Genomic DNA, 18,063 nt, shown 5'->3' with positions numbered 1-18,063 from the left:
AATGTGAGCAAAGTTAGGCCTACTAAACTATAGATCATTTTAAGGACAAGGTATGACTGATATTGACATACATTTCCTGCTATATAAAATACACTTTAGATACATCACACGGCCAACTATATCACTATCACCAACTACTACATAATTTATCATGAGGTGAGGTGACTTTGGGTACCTTGAAAAGCGCTATATAAAGTAGTAGTAGTAGCTACTAGTAGGCCTAGTAGTAGTATAGCGTTAGTATTATTCATTCCATAATTACCAGATGACTGAAGACCCTGTATTGTCTGTAGGTCTACAAGACAGAAGAAGCAGAGTCTTAAGATGAAAAAGGAATCCATCTTAATCACTGAGGTTTTCTTACTGACTGCATCATCATCTGCAAGTTTGTTAACACATATCTATTCAGGAAACGGAAAGCTGGTAACTCAGCCCCTAAAAGGCCAGACCACACCAATGCAACTAGTCGAAACACTAGCTTGCAGCAAGGAGTTGGAAGTAGTTAATTTATAGTATTAGACTTAGTTGCTTCTCACTCAAGTTCAAGCCTATACACAGCAAATGTCCTAGCTGATTATAACAATCCAGATGAGTTAAAATGTCTGATGAGCTGAATGTAAAAGTAAATCATTTTTATATAGTTCATTTTAACTTTTCTGCCTTTATTTGGATAGTAACCCACAGTTGCAGAAAAGGTTGTTTGGCTCTGTGGTTGACAGAGAGGCAGAAGTGTTGCAACCATTCTATAGGGCCTAAGTGTTGCGTCAGTTTACTGATGTGCAAGCAGATTACAGACATCTGCATGATCTGCATATACTATACATGTTTCCACAAACTCAAACCGAGAGTGACAGGAAGAGGACCCCTGGTCTAACGCCTGCTTGAGCTTCCGAACCTACAACTTATTTCTGTATCTGTGTATTGCGGAACCCACGTTAATACCACTTTAATGCCTATATAGACCTACTCTGTGGGATTAAAACTGTTGGTCCATGGATCACTGGTGTTCCATTAAGGTATTGCATGTGGTCCCTGACCATGCTTTTTTTTGTGCCTATGCACAGCTTTGTGTGTAGGTGTGTTTGGTACGGAGTGTGTTTGTAGCACAGAATGTGCTCAGCTGATTGGCTGAGCATGCAGGGAATGTGATGTGTGTGATGATGTATGATAACAGAGCCGCTAACTTCACACGGGCGCTAGCCCCTCCTATACAAATTAGGTCAAATGTCTGCCAAATATGACGTAAATTTGTGGCAACACAAACATTAAATGCCATTGACAATGAAGGGAAAATTGACGTCATACGAGCAAATCGGCTAACCAATCACATAAATTCAGTTGTTCATGAGATGATGAATGATATATAATGACACATGGGTGTGATTTATTTTAAATATCATATCTATTCTATACCACTAGTTGAGAAACAGTGCACTAAAGACTAAATGCACTTGCACAGAAAAGGGAGTTAGAATCTCAATGGAAAATGTACTGTATATTACCTGGTTCAGTCACCATTATTAGGAATTGTGCCCATAGTCAATCAGTCTGAGAGAATAATTTGTGTAGTTGGACAGTGATGAAATATAACATAAAATAAATATATAAATTATTAATACATCTTAGCTACTGAGTTTGGGATACATGCATTATTGTACATGTCTGCCCTTAGTAGTGCTGTTAGACAGTTGTAATTCCTGTAACAGGGTTCCCACACATTTTTATACCAATGCATTTACAAAACTTTTGCATTTCCCCATTTCCAGGCCTATAACAATCATGCAGTGCAAATAATAATGGGTCTCTTACTTACTTCTATGGTAGCACACAAGGACAGTAGATGTGGACCAGGACAATACAATATTTATGCCTTGTAGGCCTACGATGCGAGCGTGACATTGACACAATCACTGACTCAGGTTCTGTGGACATCGTCACTTTAATCTGTGGACAATGTGGTTTTTAGATTGTGAACAACAATTATGAATAACGTGGTTACAAATGTGCCACAGGAAACATCCTGCCATAAATGTATACATTACGGATAAAATCCTTGGAGGAGAGCAGTATGTTCCATTAATGTAGTTTTAGGTCATTATGGCTCTGCAAAGACATACATGTGAGTAAGCTCTGTCAATGATGTCCAGAAACTGCTCGAATAGTTTTGTACAGAGCATTGTTGTAGAGCCTTGTACGATGCAGCAGAAACTCTGATGTAAGTACTCTATATTCAAGGAGCCTGCAGCATCAACTCAGAATCTATCCAAGGAAAATGACCATCTTGCAAGATGTGCCCAAAAAAAACCATTAATTTAGTGACATAGAAATAATATGATCCAATAACTAAACAGCAGCTGACATAGTTGTATATTTAGGATGAAATGTATACTGACATATCAATAGATATTCATGGCCTGGGCCACTGCAGAGTGCAGACCTTTACCCGATAGTGAAAGTGCTGAGGCTGCAGAAAGCAGGATGGGGAATGAGAGGTAACACAGCCTGTTTGGAATGCTGAGCACATTCACCTACTGGAGATATTGGCACACGGACATGCTTGGTGTATTAAGAGCCATACAGTGAGTGAGTACAGGCTACTGCATGCTGGGAAATGTGCCTGTGGGACGTGACACTGGGTTCCTGGCAGTGATACGCTCAGTCAAACCGAGGAGCTTCATAAACATTATGAAGTAGGGCTGGGCAATTAACAGGAGATATATTGAAACCAATATTGATAAGCAGGTTTTTAAAATATCGTTTTGATTATATGTCAATGAATCAACAGATCTAATTTCAACCAATCTTCAATTGTAATTCCCACAAAATTCAAAAGGAAGTGTTATCACACCGTCCTGTCCTGTTTCATTCATAAATATGTCACGGTGCAGAAGTTACAAGCTCTCAAAATGCCGTTTCATCTCGACTTAAATTATTATTCATTCATTCAAATATGCAACATGGAAAGCAGAGTAGAGTGCATGTTTCTGCATCAATTCAAGAACGTTGGTTAGAACTGCTCATGTGTGGGTCACCCACAGTCAGTAGTTAAAACACAATGCATAGAGAAATTACTGTTAATGACTAATATTCACACAACATGTGAAATTGAAAAAATATCACCTCCTGGTAGCTGTAGCTGGTGCTTTGGGTGACGCAGAGGTAAAGTACCTAACCTGTTTCAATCCACCACAGGCTAGATCTATTTTATACTTTGTCAGACGCTGGCGTTGCCCTGCTACTTGAAAGTAGTTAAAAAGCGTTATGCCATCCAAGGCAAGAAGAAATGGCACCCTTTTCACATTGGCCTATTATAGCACCATCAGGAGGCCACAACCTGACCTGTCCTGGTGGAGACCTGTGCCCCGAAGGGCACTTTATCTAGTTTACAAATAAAACAGGCTTTAGTACAGTATGCAGGATACTCAGTCCCATGATGTTACTTCCAGCAGAAGCTTGTGAAGGGCCTGCGTGGAGGCCCAACATCCCACTGCCATGCAGCCTTTCAGCAGACATCTGAGCAGTCCTTCGGTGGCAGCTGTAGAAATGAGTGACCCCGACAGGGATTTGGCTCCGGCCCTGGGTGCCACCAACGAGGACAGACTGAGGGTCACGCCACCGAGGGCCCCCAGAGCGTTACCGGCGAATAGACACACCGTCAGGGAGCAGGACACGGACGACAGAGCCAGGCAGCGGGTCATCAGTGTCAGCGCGTCAGAAGACAGCCAATCGCAAAGTCCCAGGAAGAGGCCGGAGCCAATCAGGAGGAGGTGCGCCGTGTTGCGGTCCTCGCTGAGCCACAGGAAGCCGAAGGACAGTAGAGGCGAGGCAAGGACCTCGCTGGCCCACTCCATGTCAGACTGGAGAGAGCTCAGGTAAGGGATCATGGAGGCAGGTAGGAGACTGAGGCCGGCAGACAGTCCAAGCAGAAACACACCTACTGAGGGAGCTCTGTGGTCCTGCAATGAGAGAGAGAGTATCTGTATTCAGCCGCCGACCCTCATCTGAAAATGTTTTCTACCAGGAAACCCCCAGAAGCAAAGATTTGAGTTAAACTGCCTGAAAATATACTCACATGTTTTACTTAAGTAAAAGTATCAATAATGAAATGTAGAGAAATACTCTGTTACAAAAAGTCTGCATTGGTATTTTAAATGCACCTAAAGTACCAACATTAGAAAGTACGTACTAAATTAGGTAGGCAAACTGTCCCATTTTACAAGTTTTCAAATGTAGGTTGACCACCTTCAACCACCAACCAATGTTCAGTTCATTTTCAGTTCTTCATGACCCAAACATCTCCTGAGATCGATTTGGTATGGGACCTTATATTATTTATCATCTTATTTATCCGTGTTTTTACAAGATGTCATGTCAGTAGTATTTCTAATACCTGCCCAATAGCCCACATCTTGGCTGCTGATGTGGGGATAGGTTAGCCTGCTATTTCAGTAGACTATTGTTTAATAATGTTGAGTTTTTAAAGTCTAATATAAATATAAATCATTATAATTAAATATTGTGACCATTTAAAGACACACTCGTATTTACAATCAGAGCTCTTTGTTGTTATGCTCATTTGGAAAAGAAAATTCTACTTCAAAGGTTGTGGATAGTGTTAGCATAAACAATAAATTGAAGGGAAACTTCAACTCATTGCTTCAATTAACTTATTGCTTCAAAAGTTCAACTTATTGCTTCAAAAGTTCAATTTATTGCTTCAACTTATTGCATCAAAAGTTCAATTTATTGCCTCGGCCTTGCCGCACACGCCTGCGTCGCAATTTCGCAAGGCCGCGGCAGGCATAAAGAGTGTCCCTTATTTCAAGATCTCAAAGGTGGCAATTGGCAACCATAGTCTACACAAATAGAGAATGTAGAAGAATTGTTATTTTGATCAACGATTGCCTGTTCAGTTGTATTTCCTATGGTATTACCATCAACACAGTATGGAATTGTAGTAGCTCTGGTTCATATATAGAGCTAGAATTGTACCAAAATCTTTCGCACAACGATAACATATTATTTAGTTTAGGGTCTGATAGGCTAAATGCCTGGTGGTCCGTGGCTCAATTCAAATGCGGAATAAATAATAGGCTTTGTAACTGTACGCCAGCCTACCTTGAAGAGATGATAGGCTGAGTGCAGAGCAGTGGCACACAGAACGGCATTGGAACACACTGTGATCCAATCTGTTATTATACAGGATGCCATTGATCACAAACAACAAACTCATTCACTTCTTTACTACAGTTCTGTTACGGAGCCAGCAAACAGCTGGTGGATGTATTGATAATAATGAATGTTGATTGAGCACGACACGCACACGTGGTGGTGGCATGAAACTTTACAGAAGCCACTGACTGAAACATAAACATAAACACACTAGTACTGCCGCTCGTGCTGCATGACTTTGTTTTGTCACGTGACTAGAGAAACGCGGATATGATTGCGCGCATGCCCCGGAGCCAGTGTTGCCATGTCTGCTTATTATAAGCGACATTGAGCTTCTTTTTCTGTAAAGTTGCTTGTAAATTATGTTGTTGCGGGTTTTGGGGCTTGTTTTTGATTGATTGATTGATTGAAATTATTATTTGTCGAATGGGTACATTTCAAAGAAAGCACCGGGTGCCAAGTTTCCTAATGTTGTTTAAACCAGTGATTCTCACACATTTCCATGTCAACGACAGAACGACCCCCACAAGGACTGAATGAATAGACATATACAAATATGTTGTGCCAGGGGACCCCCTTATCAGATTTGTGTTGTTAAAATGTTTTAAAAATATTCCACATTTGTTTTTTGCGACGCGTTTGTGAGCTTGTAGATCTGATCTACTTCCAAATAGCCTACCCCGAGCCTACCCTTCTTTGGGTCTTGTTTTCATGAGACTTGCGGTTGCTTATTTCTCTCACAAAATCTGGCAACACTGCATAGGAGTTCGAAAAGTAATGGCGGCTGAGCGCTTGACAACCATAACAGAGGCATGGATACGGGAGAGATTACAGTTAAAACTTCCACATCTCGGTAAGACGGCTGCTGTTTTCATTGTGCAACGTGCGTGCGAGTGCAAAGGGATGCCTAAATAGGGTGGAGGGCGTGACGTCGTCCGAGACCAAATACGGGCCAGAATTGTAAACACGGGCTAATAATAAAGCTAATGGGCTAACGTTAATCTGTCGATCATATTAATGCCTGCACCAAAGCAGACCTACGCTTTGTGATGATCATGATCATCACACAGACAGGGGTCCTGGTCGACCACACAGACAGGGGGGTGGTACGGGGGTTCTACCCAGCAAAATGTGGAAGAGTGATTGATTGAAGAATGGGTACAGTCCAAGCAAGGGAGGTAACTATACAGGTCAATACAAAAACTGCTAAGAGGATAAAACCAGAAAAATCACTAAGTCTAAGACTTGTTTACATCTGGGTGCCTCCATTTTCAATTCATCAAGACATTTACAGACATATATACACTGCATCTATGTACACATCTATTCCAATTAAATTTCCTATATATATATATATATATATATATATATATATATATATATATATATATATATATATATATATATATATATATATATTATTGCGAACGCAGTGAGCACTAACTATGAGACCTAGCAGATCATGTCTGTCTGTCTGTCTGTGTGTCACGCTTTTGTGCCCATATATGGAGCTGAGTGATTTGTTTGTGATTGATGCAACACACTCCATATTTGGACATGGCCAAAGGGCCATGATGAACGCAGGAACGTGGACAAGGCCCTGCTTCGAATGCACAACAAGCTGGAACATGCCAACGAACAAGTATAACTACGTTGCGTTCGCTTCCCGCGTTTGCGCGTCTTACTTGTATAGTATATATATTATATATATATATATATATATACACAAATCAAATAGTTAATACACAGTATTGATTTTTTATTTTATATTTGCATTATATTTGATCGATTTTGATATTTGCATATGCAAATATCGAAATACATTGATAGTCTTGATTCAACTAAGGGAGGCTAATGCCCAATTCGATTTTAGGTTATTCGAAAATAGTTGATCTATTCTACAAGCTCGTGAGCTTGTGGATCATCATATTCCCGAAAGAACTGTTGACAAATCTTCTCTTTTGGGGGTCCCCAGTCCTCGTACATAATTCAGAATCTTTTCCGTGGGGCCCAAATAAATACATATCAATTTGGGCGTCCTCGACAATGAAAACGTTTGAGAAGCATGCGTTGTAATGTTGGTGTAACTTGTTAACAGGAGATGTCAGGTCACTCAGCCTTCCAGGGACATATGAGGAGAAGATCAGACATCTCGGAACGGCACTGAGAAACTTTGTGCGTCTGAAGAGCGTGGACCTGTCCTGCAATGCTCTTACTTCTGTTGAGGTAAGTTCTCCCAACCAAGGCCTGGACAGATTTAATGACGCTACAAAAGATGAAAGAGAAAAAGATGAACACTTAGCATTTCGGGTGCCTGCCCAGCCCACCACCGCATAGGTTGTGGGTTTGAAATCCACTGTGCGTGGTGCATCCGGCTTTGTCTATACAGGAACACAATTGGCCCGCGTTCGGGGGAGGGAAGCATGGGGGGATAATTTGTCACTGCATGTACTGTAATCTTACGGGCTGTCAGTCAGCACAGCACTCAGCAGGGAGTGTCATTAAGTGTTGGAGTGTTGGACAGGAGGAGTAGGACGAAGGCTCTAGTCTACATCTTCTCGGTGAGGGGTCAGTAGGATACAACAGCAGTGACAAACAACACAGAATTATGTGTGGGGAGGAATCAATTGGCATTAAAGGTAGTGTAGGTTTCTTTTGGTTAAAAAGAAGGGGGGAAAAAGTATTGTTAGTTCCAGTTCCAATTTTGTCTGCTAATTTCTTTGTGTCATCACTTACTGTAGAATTCCACTTGTTTAATCAGTATCCTGACTGCATTCTCTATCCTGATTGCATAAAAATAGTATCCCAGTTTCAGTTTCTGTTTAATAAAAAGCTGGAGAGACATGGAGACTCCTATTACTGAACAAACACTATATAGCAATGAGTACGGTACTATCACAATATAGAGCTTTTTAACAAATTTTAACCAAAGAAAATCACTTACACTACCTTTTAATGACTAAATTGGGGTGAAAAAGGGGTAAAAAAATATCACAATATCGTCTGTGCTTCTCCTCAGGGGTTGCTTCACTTGAAGATGCTGGAGAGACTCAACCTGTATTATAACTGCATATCATCTGTCAAGGAGGTCAAGGAACTCTGTAAGCTCCCAGCGTTGAGGGAACTGGACCTCAGACTCAACCCTTTGACTAAAAACGACCCTCACTACCGCCTGTACCTGGTGCACGCCATGCCCAACCTTCGCAAACTAGGTGAGCTCGATATGTTCATTATTAGTTGGATCACTGTTTCACAAACAGCGGGATAGGGACCCATTTTGTGTGTCTTGGATCCATTTTTGTGGGTCGTGAGTGAATATACCTTTGTTTATTGTTTCTTAAATGTTGTCATAAGGGACCAAGAAGTCACAAAGTGACTTTGGTCACTTTTTGTTTTTTTCCTTCTTCTTCACCTTCCGCCAAAAATAGCAGTTCTGGCTGAACCGTGCAGTCGCTTTTTGTGAAATCTGGTAATCTGGTAGAGGGCCATACCAAACGGTGACTTTGTGAAGCCCATGACGATTGGTCAAATGGTGGCGCTATAGCACTCAATTGAAAATGCAAACTTTGAACGTGCATACAGTAGCTCATGAACCGATTGACCGTTGGCAATGACACTTTTTTTTTGTCAAATATGTTTTTATTGAACAGATAAATTATTACAAACATTATGATATGAAATACTTTTTTTATGAAACAAAATGAAAGAAAAAATAAAGACAAAAAAGATAAAGAAATCCCTTAACCCTCCCACCCATACTGCTCAGTGACATTGCATACTATATAATAAGATGATAGAAAGCTCATGGAAAACATCTGAAAAGAAAATGGCGTAGTCAACCATATCAATGGTATCCTGTCTATTAATCGTTTCTACTCAGGTAATGGACAAGGGGCAGCCAAATCTTATCAAACTGTCTCTCCCTGTTTCTCAGGAAATACCTTATTCTCTCAAGATGAAGTGTACTTGTCATTTCATGGCAATGACACTTTGATAGACATATGTGTCTCCTCATGCCGAACAACCGTGTTCTGACTTTTGACCTCTGACGTTTAGATCACCCGCCATTTTGAATTATATGAAAAACAGTTAAAATGTATCTCCTCCCAGGATCTTTGATCAAAATGCACAAAAACGTCTACACGTGAACTTTGAACAAATTCATGCAATAATTTCATGAATAAACAAAAAAATAACATTATTAAGAAGTAGTGCAAATAGCAGATCTTGAAAGATGTTCTGTGTTTTCCAGACGATTGCCCAGTCAGAGACACAGAGCGTAAAGCTGCCATCATGCAGTTCTCCTCGGACCCTCTACCTCATCAGAAGAGCCACCTTCTAAGCCAGGCACCTGATAACAGGTAGATATTTTAAGTCAGTGGTTCCTAATGTGATGTGAGACAACTCCAGGTGTGCCTTGGGATTTTGTAACAACCACAGGCACTTATTATTGCAATACTGTATTTCTTTGTAATCAATGTTCATGATAAAATGCCACCATTTCTTTCTACTTTACTTTTTTCTTCTTTTTTTTTTGAAGTATAAGGTTATTTAATGTCAGTTTTTTTCTTTGTAAATCTAGGTTGTCATATCTGCATTGTGCAACTTCAAAGCTAAAAGCCAAACAGAAATGCAATTATTATTCCAGTCTTCAACGACAATACAATTAGTTACAATTATTTGAGTGACAATTAATCATGTAAAATGTAATAATTGTGACAGCACTAATTTCTATGAATTGATGAATTGAACAAGGTGGACCCCCTTGTAAACAAGTGTAATGCTTTATTGGGTCGTCCACTCACAGTTAACCCATTTAGACCTGAAAAAAACATTCACTCTGAAAGAATATATATTCAAAGATTTGCGCCACATTTTTACGATTTTTCAAAAATAGCAGACCTACAAGCTCTACAAACAGTCTTTGTATTGAGTTGTGCTTGAATTGTACTGTAATTCTGCAAACTGTTAATAAATATTTCAATCAATCAAACTGAAACTGTGCCTCAGGAGTCAGGATTAACCCATTTAAGACCTGTAACTAATAGGTTAAAGTCTATCTTCGAGCATCATGTGGCTTGTGGTTTTTCAGGAGCAGTGATCCGAGGCTGGCCTCCGTGGACCGCTTGACAAAGAGGCTCTCCTTTGCGGAGAACAGCGATGACATTGTGTTGAACTTTGGTGCTAAAAGTAGTCATCTACAACAAGGTATGATTTTATTGTCCAAATGAAGTAATTCTTAGTAATGAGAATGGCTTCCTGTGTGCTGGGTTTCATTGTGTTCTTTTTCCATTGTTTTACCTCCCAGAAACTGAAGAGGCTGAGTCCAAAAATGTTTCAGAGACGGAGAGCTGTTCGTCTCAAAAACAGGTGATTTTTAGTGGTTTTCAACCAGTGGTCCGGGCACCACTAGTCTTTGAGAGCGTAAAGTGGACCTAACGGGTCCATTTGGTTTCATTTGACACTATCAAGAGTTAAATTATTGTTAAACACCTGCATTAGGCTATACTATAAAAAATATTATTTTGATCAACGTTACCCTGTTATCTCTCCTATGGTCCCACATCAATGCAGCATGGAATTGTGGACAAAATCTTATCCAACTACAGTACAAAAAAAAATCTTCTTTCGTTTTTGGTCTGCGAGTAAAAATCAAATGGTGGTAAATGCTGAATAAATAATGGCCTTGATATGAAAAAGGTTTAAAACCAACATGTATTCTGTGTTGCACAGATTGTACTACTAATGCTGTGTCAGTGAGTGAGCTATTTCTCTGTTTTCATAGGAACCAGTCAAATCCATCCTCAGGTCCACGCAGAAAAACTATGGTAAGTTTTTATTTAAATTTTTGTTTCTTGAATTAAAGTTGTTCCTACTGTTTTATGTTAAGCGCTTTGGGTACTTAGAAAAGCGCTATATAAATCTGAGCTATTATTATTATTATATTATATTAACCTCTTATTATTATTTATTATTTATAGATTTTAGAAAATCATCAAGTGATACTGATAGGCTTGTTTATGCTGCAGTGGTGGCCCAATTTAGATTATCAAAATCCTTCAGTTCCCCTGGATCAAACAGTATCCAAAACCCACCACTAGATGGAACCAACAGCACATTCTATTTTTTCATGAGCTAGTGCATTCAGTTCTAACTCGAATAGGGCTGCAACTTTCAATTATTTTCTTATTTTCTATTGTTTACAATTGTTTTGAATTTATATCAACAAAATTGATTAACCACGTGGACATAATTTTATTCTTTGTTACACAACACTATCATGAAAAAAATAAGTATTTTGTGAGCTTGTAGGTCGGCTATTTAAAGAAAAAGGGATATAGAAGGATTATTAATTCATCGATTTATTTGAAGAACTATTGCACGCCTAGACTGAAAGAGACCACTTGCCGTGATGCATTTCTTTGTCTGTTTCCCTCCCTGTGTTGACCAGGCTATACGAAGTCTAAAGTGCCACAGACGAAAGTGTCATCATCGCATAAAAATAATTCTACCTCATTGAAAGGGGTGGAGGGTCCGAGGGTGACCTTTGACCCCTACGTGGAGAAGCGGAGGCCAGACTCTGGAAGGCACAAGCACAAGGACCCCGGCAAACGTCCCGCTAAGGGCCATTTCACACCCAATCCTAGTGAGTACTGCATACTGTAAAGCAATGGTTTTCAACCCTTTTCATTTCAAGGCCCATAATTTGTTCATCATTTGAGCCACAGACCACCATCTGATGAGATTTAGCCTCTCAGACCCAAAACTAAGAATATTTTGTAATCGTTGGGTCGGATTTTGTCCACAATTCGATGATGTATTGATGTGGTACCATAGAAGAGGTAACAGGCAAAAGTTGATCAAAATAACAATTCTTCTACATTTTCTAATATGTAGACTTCTTATAAATTAAGTAATGCTCTTGATAGCGTAAAATGAAACCAAATGGACCCGTAGGGAAAATTACGTTGTTTTTGTTGTTCTTTTGCCAACAATAGGGACGCCAGAAAATGGCCAGCACGCAATAATGTCCTTTTATCAAGTTTATTTCCTTCTCTGAGCAATAAACATCACAAAAGATGTTATTGAGTGCTGACGTTTTCTTGTTTTCATTGATCGTTTTGTTTAGCTGTGCGCCTAAAAGATGTCTTCAATTCTGCGAGTGTTGCAGGTGATGTGGTTTGTCACTGGACACTGTGGACAGCACTTCTCTATGTTCTATTGAATGTATCCATGTCTTACTTTGTCAAAGACCAAGGACACCAGCACGATACTCCGTTAATGAACATACAGCCTCCAAGTCCCAGGAGTCCCGGCATGACCCTCTCTGACCCCTCCAACCCCATCCTGCATCCTCCGAGAGTGTCCTACTCCAGTAGAACAGCAGGGGGGCCGGGCGTACCACAAAAAACTCCCAACCAAAAGAGGGTATGGGAAAACGAAAAGCATTGGCCTACTGCTCACTGTACTCTTATTGAATTGTTCAACATGCTTTCATTCACATTTATAATACTTAATCCAGAGAGATTTACATTAAGCAAGAACAAAAAACATGTTAATACATCAAATACATAAAAATAGTCATCATGAATCATACGTAAGCTAAGAACCTAACAGTGGAATATCTATATAATGAAACTATATGCATATACACTATAGAGTGCTATGTCTACATAAAATGCTATCTAAGTTACATAAGTTGAGCCTACGCATACAGGGCTAGGGCAAGTGCTACGGGCTAAGATAGAGTCTGAAGAGGTGGGTTTTCAGACTGCGGTGGAAGATTGGGAGCAAGTCTGCAGTACTGATTGCAATGGGAAGTACATTCCATAGTATTGGAGCCAGAAGGGAGAAGAGCCTGGCATGTGCAGAGCTTTGTCCCAGCGTTTTTTAGCGAAGGTACTTCCCCTCCCTGTGTTGGCTAATCTGATATTGCGGGAGGGTTTGTAGGGTCGGTTCAGACTTGCAAGATATGGGGGTGCCATACGTTCGTGTAATTATATTTAACAGTTTAGATTGACTGCTTTATGCATGTGTTAATGTCTACTTTTTGAATGGGTTTAACAGGGCGGCTACAGGAAGCCACTGGAAATGCTGCTCAACCTTGTGGACAAGCATTGGAAAGGAGAGAGATCACTTCACCATAACAGCGACTTTCTGTGTGAGTGGGAGGAGACAGGTTTATGTATCTAAAGGCCTATTCATACACCAGTTTTAGGTGATGAGGTGAAAAGGTGGTCACCTCATCACCGACAACTAGAGAATGCATGGGTAAATGGTAGGGGTGTAACGATATAGTAACTGTGTCGAAACATCGATTTTAATTTCAAGAATCAAAGTATATCGAAATGTAAATGGCAGCATATCGTATCGTTTGACTTTTTGCAATGCAAATAATCGGTATCGAATCGTTTTGCAATGCAAATAATCAATTGTATCCATACTAACTACATGTGCATTGTATTTAGCAATTTTAGGAAGAAAAAAGAAAAAGATCTGTTTAATTACTTTTCCATTCAGTATCGCTACACATCGATATATGTGTGTGTATTCTCTGTGTTGTGCAGGATTGTACGGAGCCCCTGAGTCGCCATGGTAAGAAAAATAAATGTCTTCCATGGCCACTCAGGGGCTCCGTAGGTTTGTCTATATTTGTTCAAATATAATGTCCATGTATTCGCCAGAGAATCACAGTGTTACTTATTTATATCCATATTCGTACATTTTTCCCACACTATCCACATGTCTCACACAAAGTAAACTTCTTTGCTAAATAGTTACTTTATCGATTTTAAATCATTGAGTCGTATCGCCATGAATGATCCAATATCATCCATGTATCATATCGTCAACTATGTATCGTGATGCTTATCGTATCACTGTTAAAATGTATTCTTACACCCCTAGTAAATAGCTGCCCATTTAACCACTAGAGCCCATGTTCCTGTTCTGGGGTAAATATTCAGCAAAAATAGCCAATCTACAAGCTCACAACACATACCTAGTCAAGATATGAGCTTGTAGCGAGGCTATTTCTACAAAGTGGACTGGATACAGTTTTGTAGTGTAGTGTACAGCGAAAACAGGAGCGTAGAAGTATACAATAAATTATTTCTGGGCTTTGTACTGGGCTTTGAAATTACCTACTGGAGGAATTGTGAAAACCGAAACATTGTTTTCAAAGATTTTATTATTAAAGCCCAACAATCTGTATTAACCATTTCATTCTCTTTCTCTCTCTCTATAGCCAAGGCAGTGCAGATCCTATCCATGATGGAGGATGATATCTCCAGTCGAGAGGATGAGATCAAGACGTTGAAAGGGGAAGTGGAGGGACTGAAGCGTCAAGCGGACGTACAACAGGAGGAGCATAAAATCCAAGTCCACGATCTGTCCGTCCAGCTGGAAGACACCCAGGGCTCGGCGGTGAGAAGAGCCATAGCAGCAAAGCTAACGAAGACTAAACACACATTTAATTTGCATGGATTCAAGTTCTCAGTCGCCATGACTGATTTCAGTCATTTGGGTTCTGGAGATGCCAGCATTTCTTCTACTTAAGCATAAGCGAATAAGCCAAAGTAGTCTGGGGTGCGCATGCTTATCCGACACACCATAGGACCGACATGCGAAAACAACGATCGGATTAAGGTTGGCAAACATGCGTTAAGGTTGGCGAACATGCGCTGCTCCGTGCTTGCGGTTATGGTTAGTTTAGCGTTTGAGGTAGGTTCTCGAGTCGGACCGTAGTCTACTCTAGCTTATTTTAAGATTGGAGGCACATTTCAAGTGGTCAAATTAGCATTATGTGCCGAAACCGCTTCCATAAAACCCTAATGGTCTCGGATATTTCATATAAAAGCAAACGTTATAGCCTCAGTCTGATTTCTTCACCTGATTGGTAGTATTCAACGGCAGCAACATTATTACTAAAACATCATAATATAATTTACATATTGTGTTAATTGTTTAGGAAACGGCACTAGCAGTGTGGGTGCACACTGTTTTAGTCGTGAGATTTTATTTATGCTTTAATCCATGCATTTGCTACAGAGTGGGTCGGTGGGATATTGTGATCAAAACGAATGTACTCATTTCAGTTTGTAACTTAATCCAGGCTAAATTGAACGAGCAGCTGAAGATCGTGTTGGAGGAGAATGTGAATCTTCAGAAGCAGCTCATCAAACTGGAGCAACAGTACCTAAAGTCTATGATGAAAACCTCTCCTGTTACGCAGATAAAGGGTGAGATATTTGTACGTATTTTTCCCCAAGTACAAAGTGCAAACATTCCATTATTTCCTGCCCTGCTTCAATGTCCCACCACTGTGTTCCGTAGAGGCACAGACAGAGGTGGATGAGCTGAGGAGGGAGATTGAGGGCCTGAGACTTAAGGTCCATGAGGCTGAGAAGGTCAAAGACCTGGCCCATATGCTGCAAGAAAGTCACAGGTAAGAGGGTGCTACCAGGCAGGGATGGGTGCAGTCACCACAGTAGTCGATCTTTGTAATACCTCAAAAAGGAAAAGAAAAAGTCCATTACTGCATCAAAAGTAATAAACAAATTAGACTATAAAACTGGTCAAACATTGGCCAAATTACACAAGAAAGAGGCAAAGAGTTTGAAAATAGCTGAACTACAGCTGAGCCGTTGTGAGTGTACTATTTTCACTATTTATCTGTGGAACTGAGTAAAACTAAATGTAATGCCTCAACACCTACATTCTAAGGTTGAGAACCACTGCATTAGAGATATTAATTAGGTAACTAACTAATCTACAGAAAGACGCTGAATCCTCAACCATTATTAAATTAAAGCAATGTATCATTATTGTCATACGTTTGTGTTCTGGCTATATCTACAGAAACATGCCAAATATATCAGTGTCACGTGATATATTATAAAGATAGTCCACCATGTCATGTGTACCGAGGCACATCAAAGAGAGCTGTTCCTCTATCCTTTTCGCCAGTGTGACTGGGGAATGGGAATCGGCATCACATATTTCTGTTTTACGTTCCATCTCATACACACTACACAGCTGTGTTGTTTGCAGACAATGGTGAATTTGGCCACCATTCCATTAGTGTGTGTTCAAACAGTTTTTTGTGTACACGTTTTAGGTCGCTGGTGGCTACCAATGAGCGGCTGTTGGGTGAGCTGAGGGCCAGCGCGGAACAGTAACTAACAAGAACAATTTTTTTTACTGTATATTGAACTTTATACCGGCATAGTAAAATCTGCATGAGCTTCAGCGAATAGAATCTCATATTTGACATGATTAATCTTGTCTCGTTTACCAAACTAGAGGTCCTGTTGTTATCAAAATTGCACCAAACTTAGTCTTTGCACTGTATATAATTTTAAACTTCGAAGCCTTTGCACTGTGTATTTTGTTTTTGCGTTATTTATTTTGCTCCGAGGCATGTTGATGAATGCATTATTTATTGTTCTTTGGAAGAAGAAAAAAAAGTGCCTCGACTGTGTTTTGCTTAGCGTGTAAACTGCTGTTCAAGAAAATGTGTATATGTGTGTTTGACAAGGCCATCTATGTTGAAAAATGATCTGGTAACGAGGAGGCCAGTACAGTATGTCGTTCCTGGATCAGAGGCAAGATTACAAACTTCATGTTTTTTTTAATTATATATATATAGGTCGGTTGTCTTGTCTATCCATCTGCCTCGTAGACTGCAGTGGAAAAAATTTGACCTGATTTCAGCTGCACTGTGGCCTTATTTTTTACCTCTCTGCCTTAAGGCTGGAGAGATGCATACACACATTAATACCGGTGCACACACACAGACACACACACACACACACACACACACACACACACACACACACACACACATGCATGTTCTGACACTCAAGCTCTTTCATGTAAGTACAAATGTGTGGGGCCATAGAGGTTGGAGGGGAGCGGGTTTGCGATCGGATGCTTGTATATTTGAATCGTTAAAACTAGCTTGGACAAACCTGGGTGGGGAAAGCGAACGTGATGACACCCTACTCCTCAAAGACCTCCATCGAGGCACCCTTGATCAACATGCTTAACCACGTGAACCCTAGTGCCCCTGTTCTGGGGGCGAGCATTCTGTGAAAATAGGCGATTCACAAGCTCGCGAAACTACGCAACGCGGTGTGAGCTTATAGATCGGCTATTTTCTGCGAAGATGTTTTATGTACGTGGGAAAAGGAGCGGGCCTATTATAGACCCCTGGGGGACAGACGACAAATAATAGAGGGTTTAAGTCAGTGGTTTTCAACCTTTTTCATGCCAAGGCCCATTATTTATTCAGCATTAAAGCCACAGACGAGATGATGAGATTTAGCCTCTCAGACCCAAGACTTAGAATATTTTGTTATCGTTGGATAAGATTTTGTCAACAATTCCATGCTGTATTGATGTTGTATCGTAGGAGAGATAATGGGCAAATATTGATCAAAATAACACTTCTTCTATTTGTGTAGATTTCTTGTAAATTAAATAATGCAGATGTTTAACAATAATTTTACTCTTGAGAGCGTAAAATGAAACCAAATGGACCCTTGGCAAGTCCATTTGGTTTCATTTCACGCTATCAAGAGTTAAAGATATAAGGGTCCATTTGGTTAACTCCATTATTTAGCTGGGGACCACCTGGAAACCTCCTCAAGGACCACTGGTGGTCCCCGGACCACTGGTTGAGAACCACTGGTTTAAGTGGTTGAATTGCTTCTCAGTAGTTCTGCAGGGCAGCTCCCAGGAGTAACTGTATTGAATGGTGCTGGAAAGAAAGCATGAGTAAATAAAGGTTGAAGAAGCACACCACTTGTTTTTTATGTGATGTTTTGTGTGCGTGCGTGCGTGGCAGCGTGAGCAATTGGGTAATGCGTAATATCAAAATGAGCAATT

At 40.2% G+C, this 18,063-nt stretch overlaps 2 protein-coding genes across 2 annotated transcripts; one reads left to right on the top strand and one right to left on the bottom strand.

Annotated features, from left to right (window-relative positions):
• Nucleotides 1-2,321: 2,321 nt before the first annotated feature.
• LOC308319292 (transmembrane protein 276-like) lies at nucleotides 2,322-5,225 on the bottom strand. Its single transcript, XM_080769278.1, has 2 exons — nucleotides 5,119-5,225; nucleotides 2,322-3,956 (listed from the first exon to the last, which is right to left on the bottom strand). The coding sequence occupies exons 1-2, from the start codon at nucleotides 5,209-5,211 to the stop codon at nucleotides 3,423-3,425; spliced, it is 627 nt and encodes a 208-aa protein (XP_080625404.1). The 5' UTR covers nucleotides 5,212-5,225; the 3' UTR covers nucleotides 2,322-3,422.
• A 715-nt stretch (nucleotides 5,226-5,940) lies between these two features.
• Nucleotides 5,941-17,924, top strand: cep72 (centrosomal protein 72). The gene is made up of 14 exons (XM_080768419.1): nucleotides 5,941-6,025; nucleotides 7,271-7,398; nucleotides 8,192-8,384; nucleotides 9,425-9,533; nucleotides 10,265-10,380; nucleotides 10,481-10,542; nucleotides 10,958-11,000; nucleotides 11,624-11,818; nucleotides 12,425-12,600; nucleotides 13,240-13,333; nucleotides 14,420-14,598; nucleotides 15,287-15,413; nucleotides 15,508-15,619; nucleotides 16,292-17,924. The coding sequence occupies exons 1-14, from the start codon at nucleotides 5,950-5,952 to the stop codon at nucleotides 16,350-16,352; spliced, it is 1,671 nt and encodes a 556-aa protein (XP_080624545.1). The 5' UTR covers nucleotides 5,941-5,949; the 3' UTR covers nucleotides 16,353-17,924.
• Nucleotides 17,925-18,063: the final 139 nt, after the last annotated feature.

The sequence above is a fragment of the Protomyctophum bolini genome (assembly GCF_963924005.1).
Source record: "Protomyctophum bolini genome assembly, chromosome: 7".
Lineage (NCBI taxonomy): Eukaryota > Metazoa > Chordata > Actinopteri > Myctophiformes > Myctophidae > Protomyctophum > Protomyctophum bolini.
Note: the sequence above shows the minus strand (reverse complement) of the source record. Positions and strands in the feature narration are given on the sequence as shown.

Excerpts from the sequence above, each read along its gene's own strand:
- LOC308319292 (XM_080769278.1), bottom strand. The coding sequence starts at position 5,211 with ATGGCATCCTGTATAATAACAGATTGGATCACAGTGTGTTCCAATGCC. Across the intron at positions 3,957-5,118 it reads CAGCCTATCATCTCTTCAAG|GACCACAGAGCTCCCTCAGT; the intron begins GTAGGCTGGCGT and ends CTCTCATTGCAG.
- cep72 (XM_080768419.1), top strand. The coding sequence starts at position 5,950 with ATGGCGGCTGAGCGCTTGACAACCATAACAGAGGCATGGATACGGGAG. Across the intron at positions 9,534-10,264 it reads AGCCAGGCACCTGATAACAG|GAGCAGTGATCCGAGGCTGG; the intron begins GTAGATATTTTA and ends GTGGTTTTTCAG. Across the intron at positions 15,620-16,291 it reads ATGCTGCAAGAAAGTCACAG|GTCGCTGGTGGCTACCAATG; the intron begins GTAAGAGGGTGC and ends TACACGTTTTAG.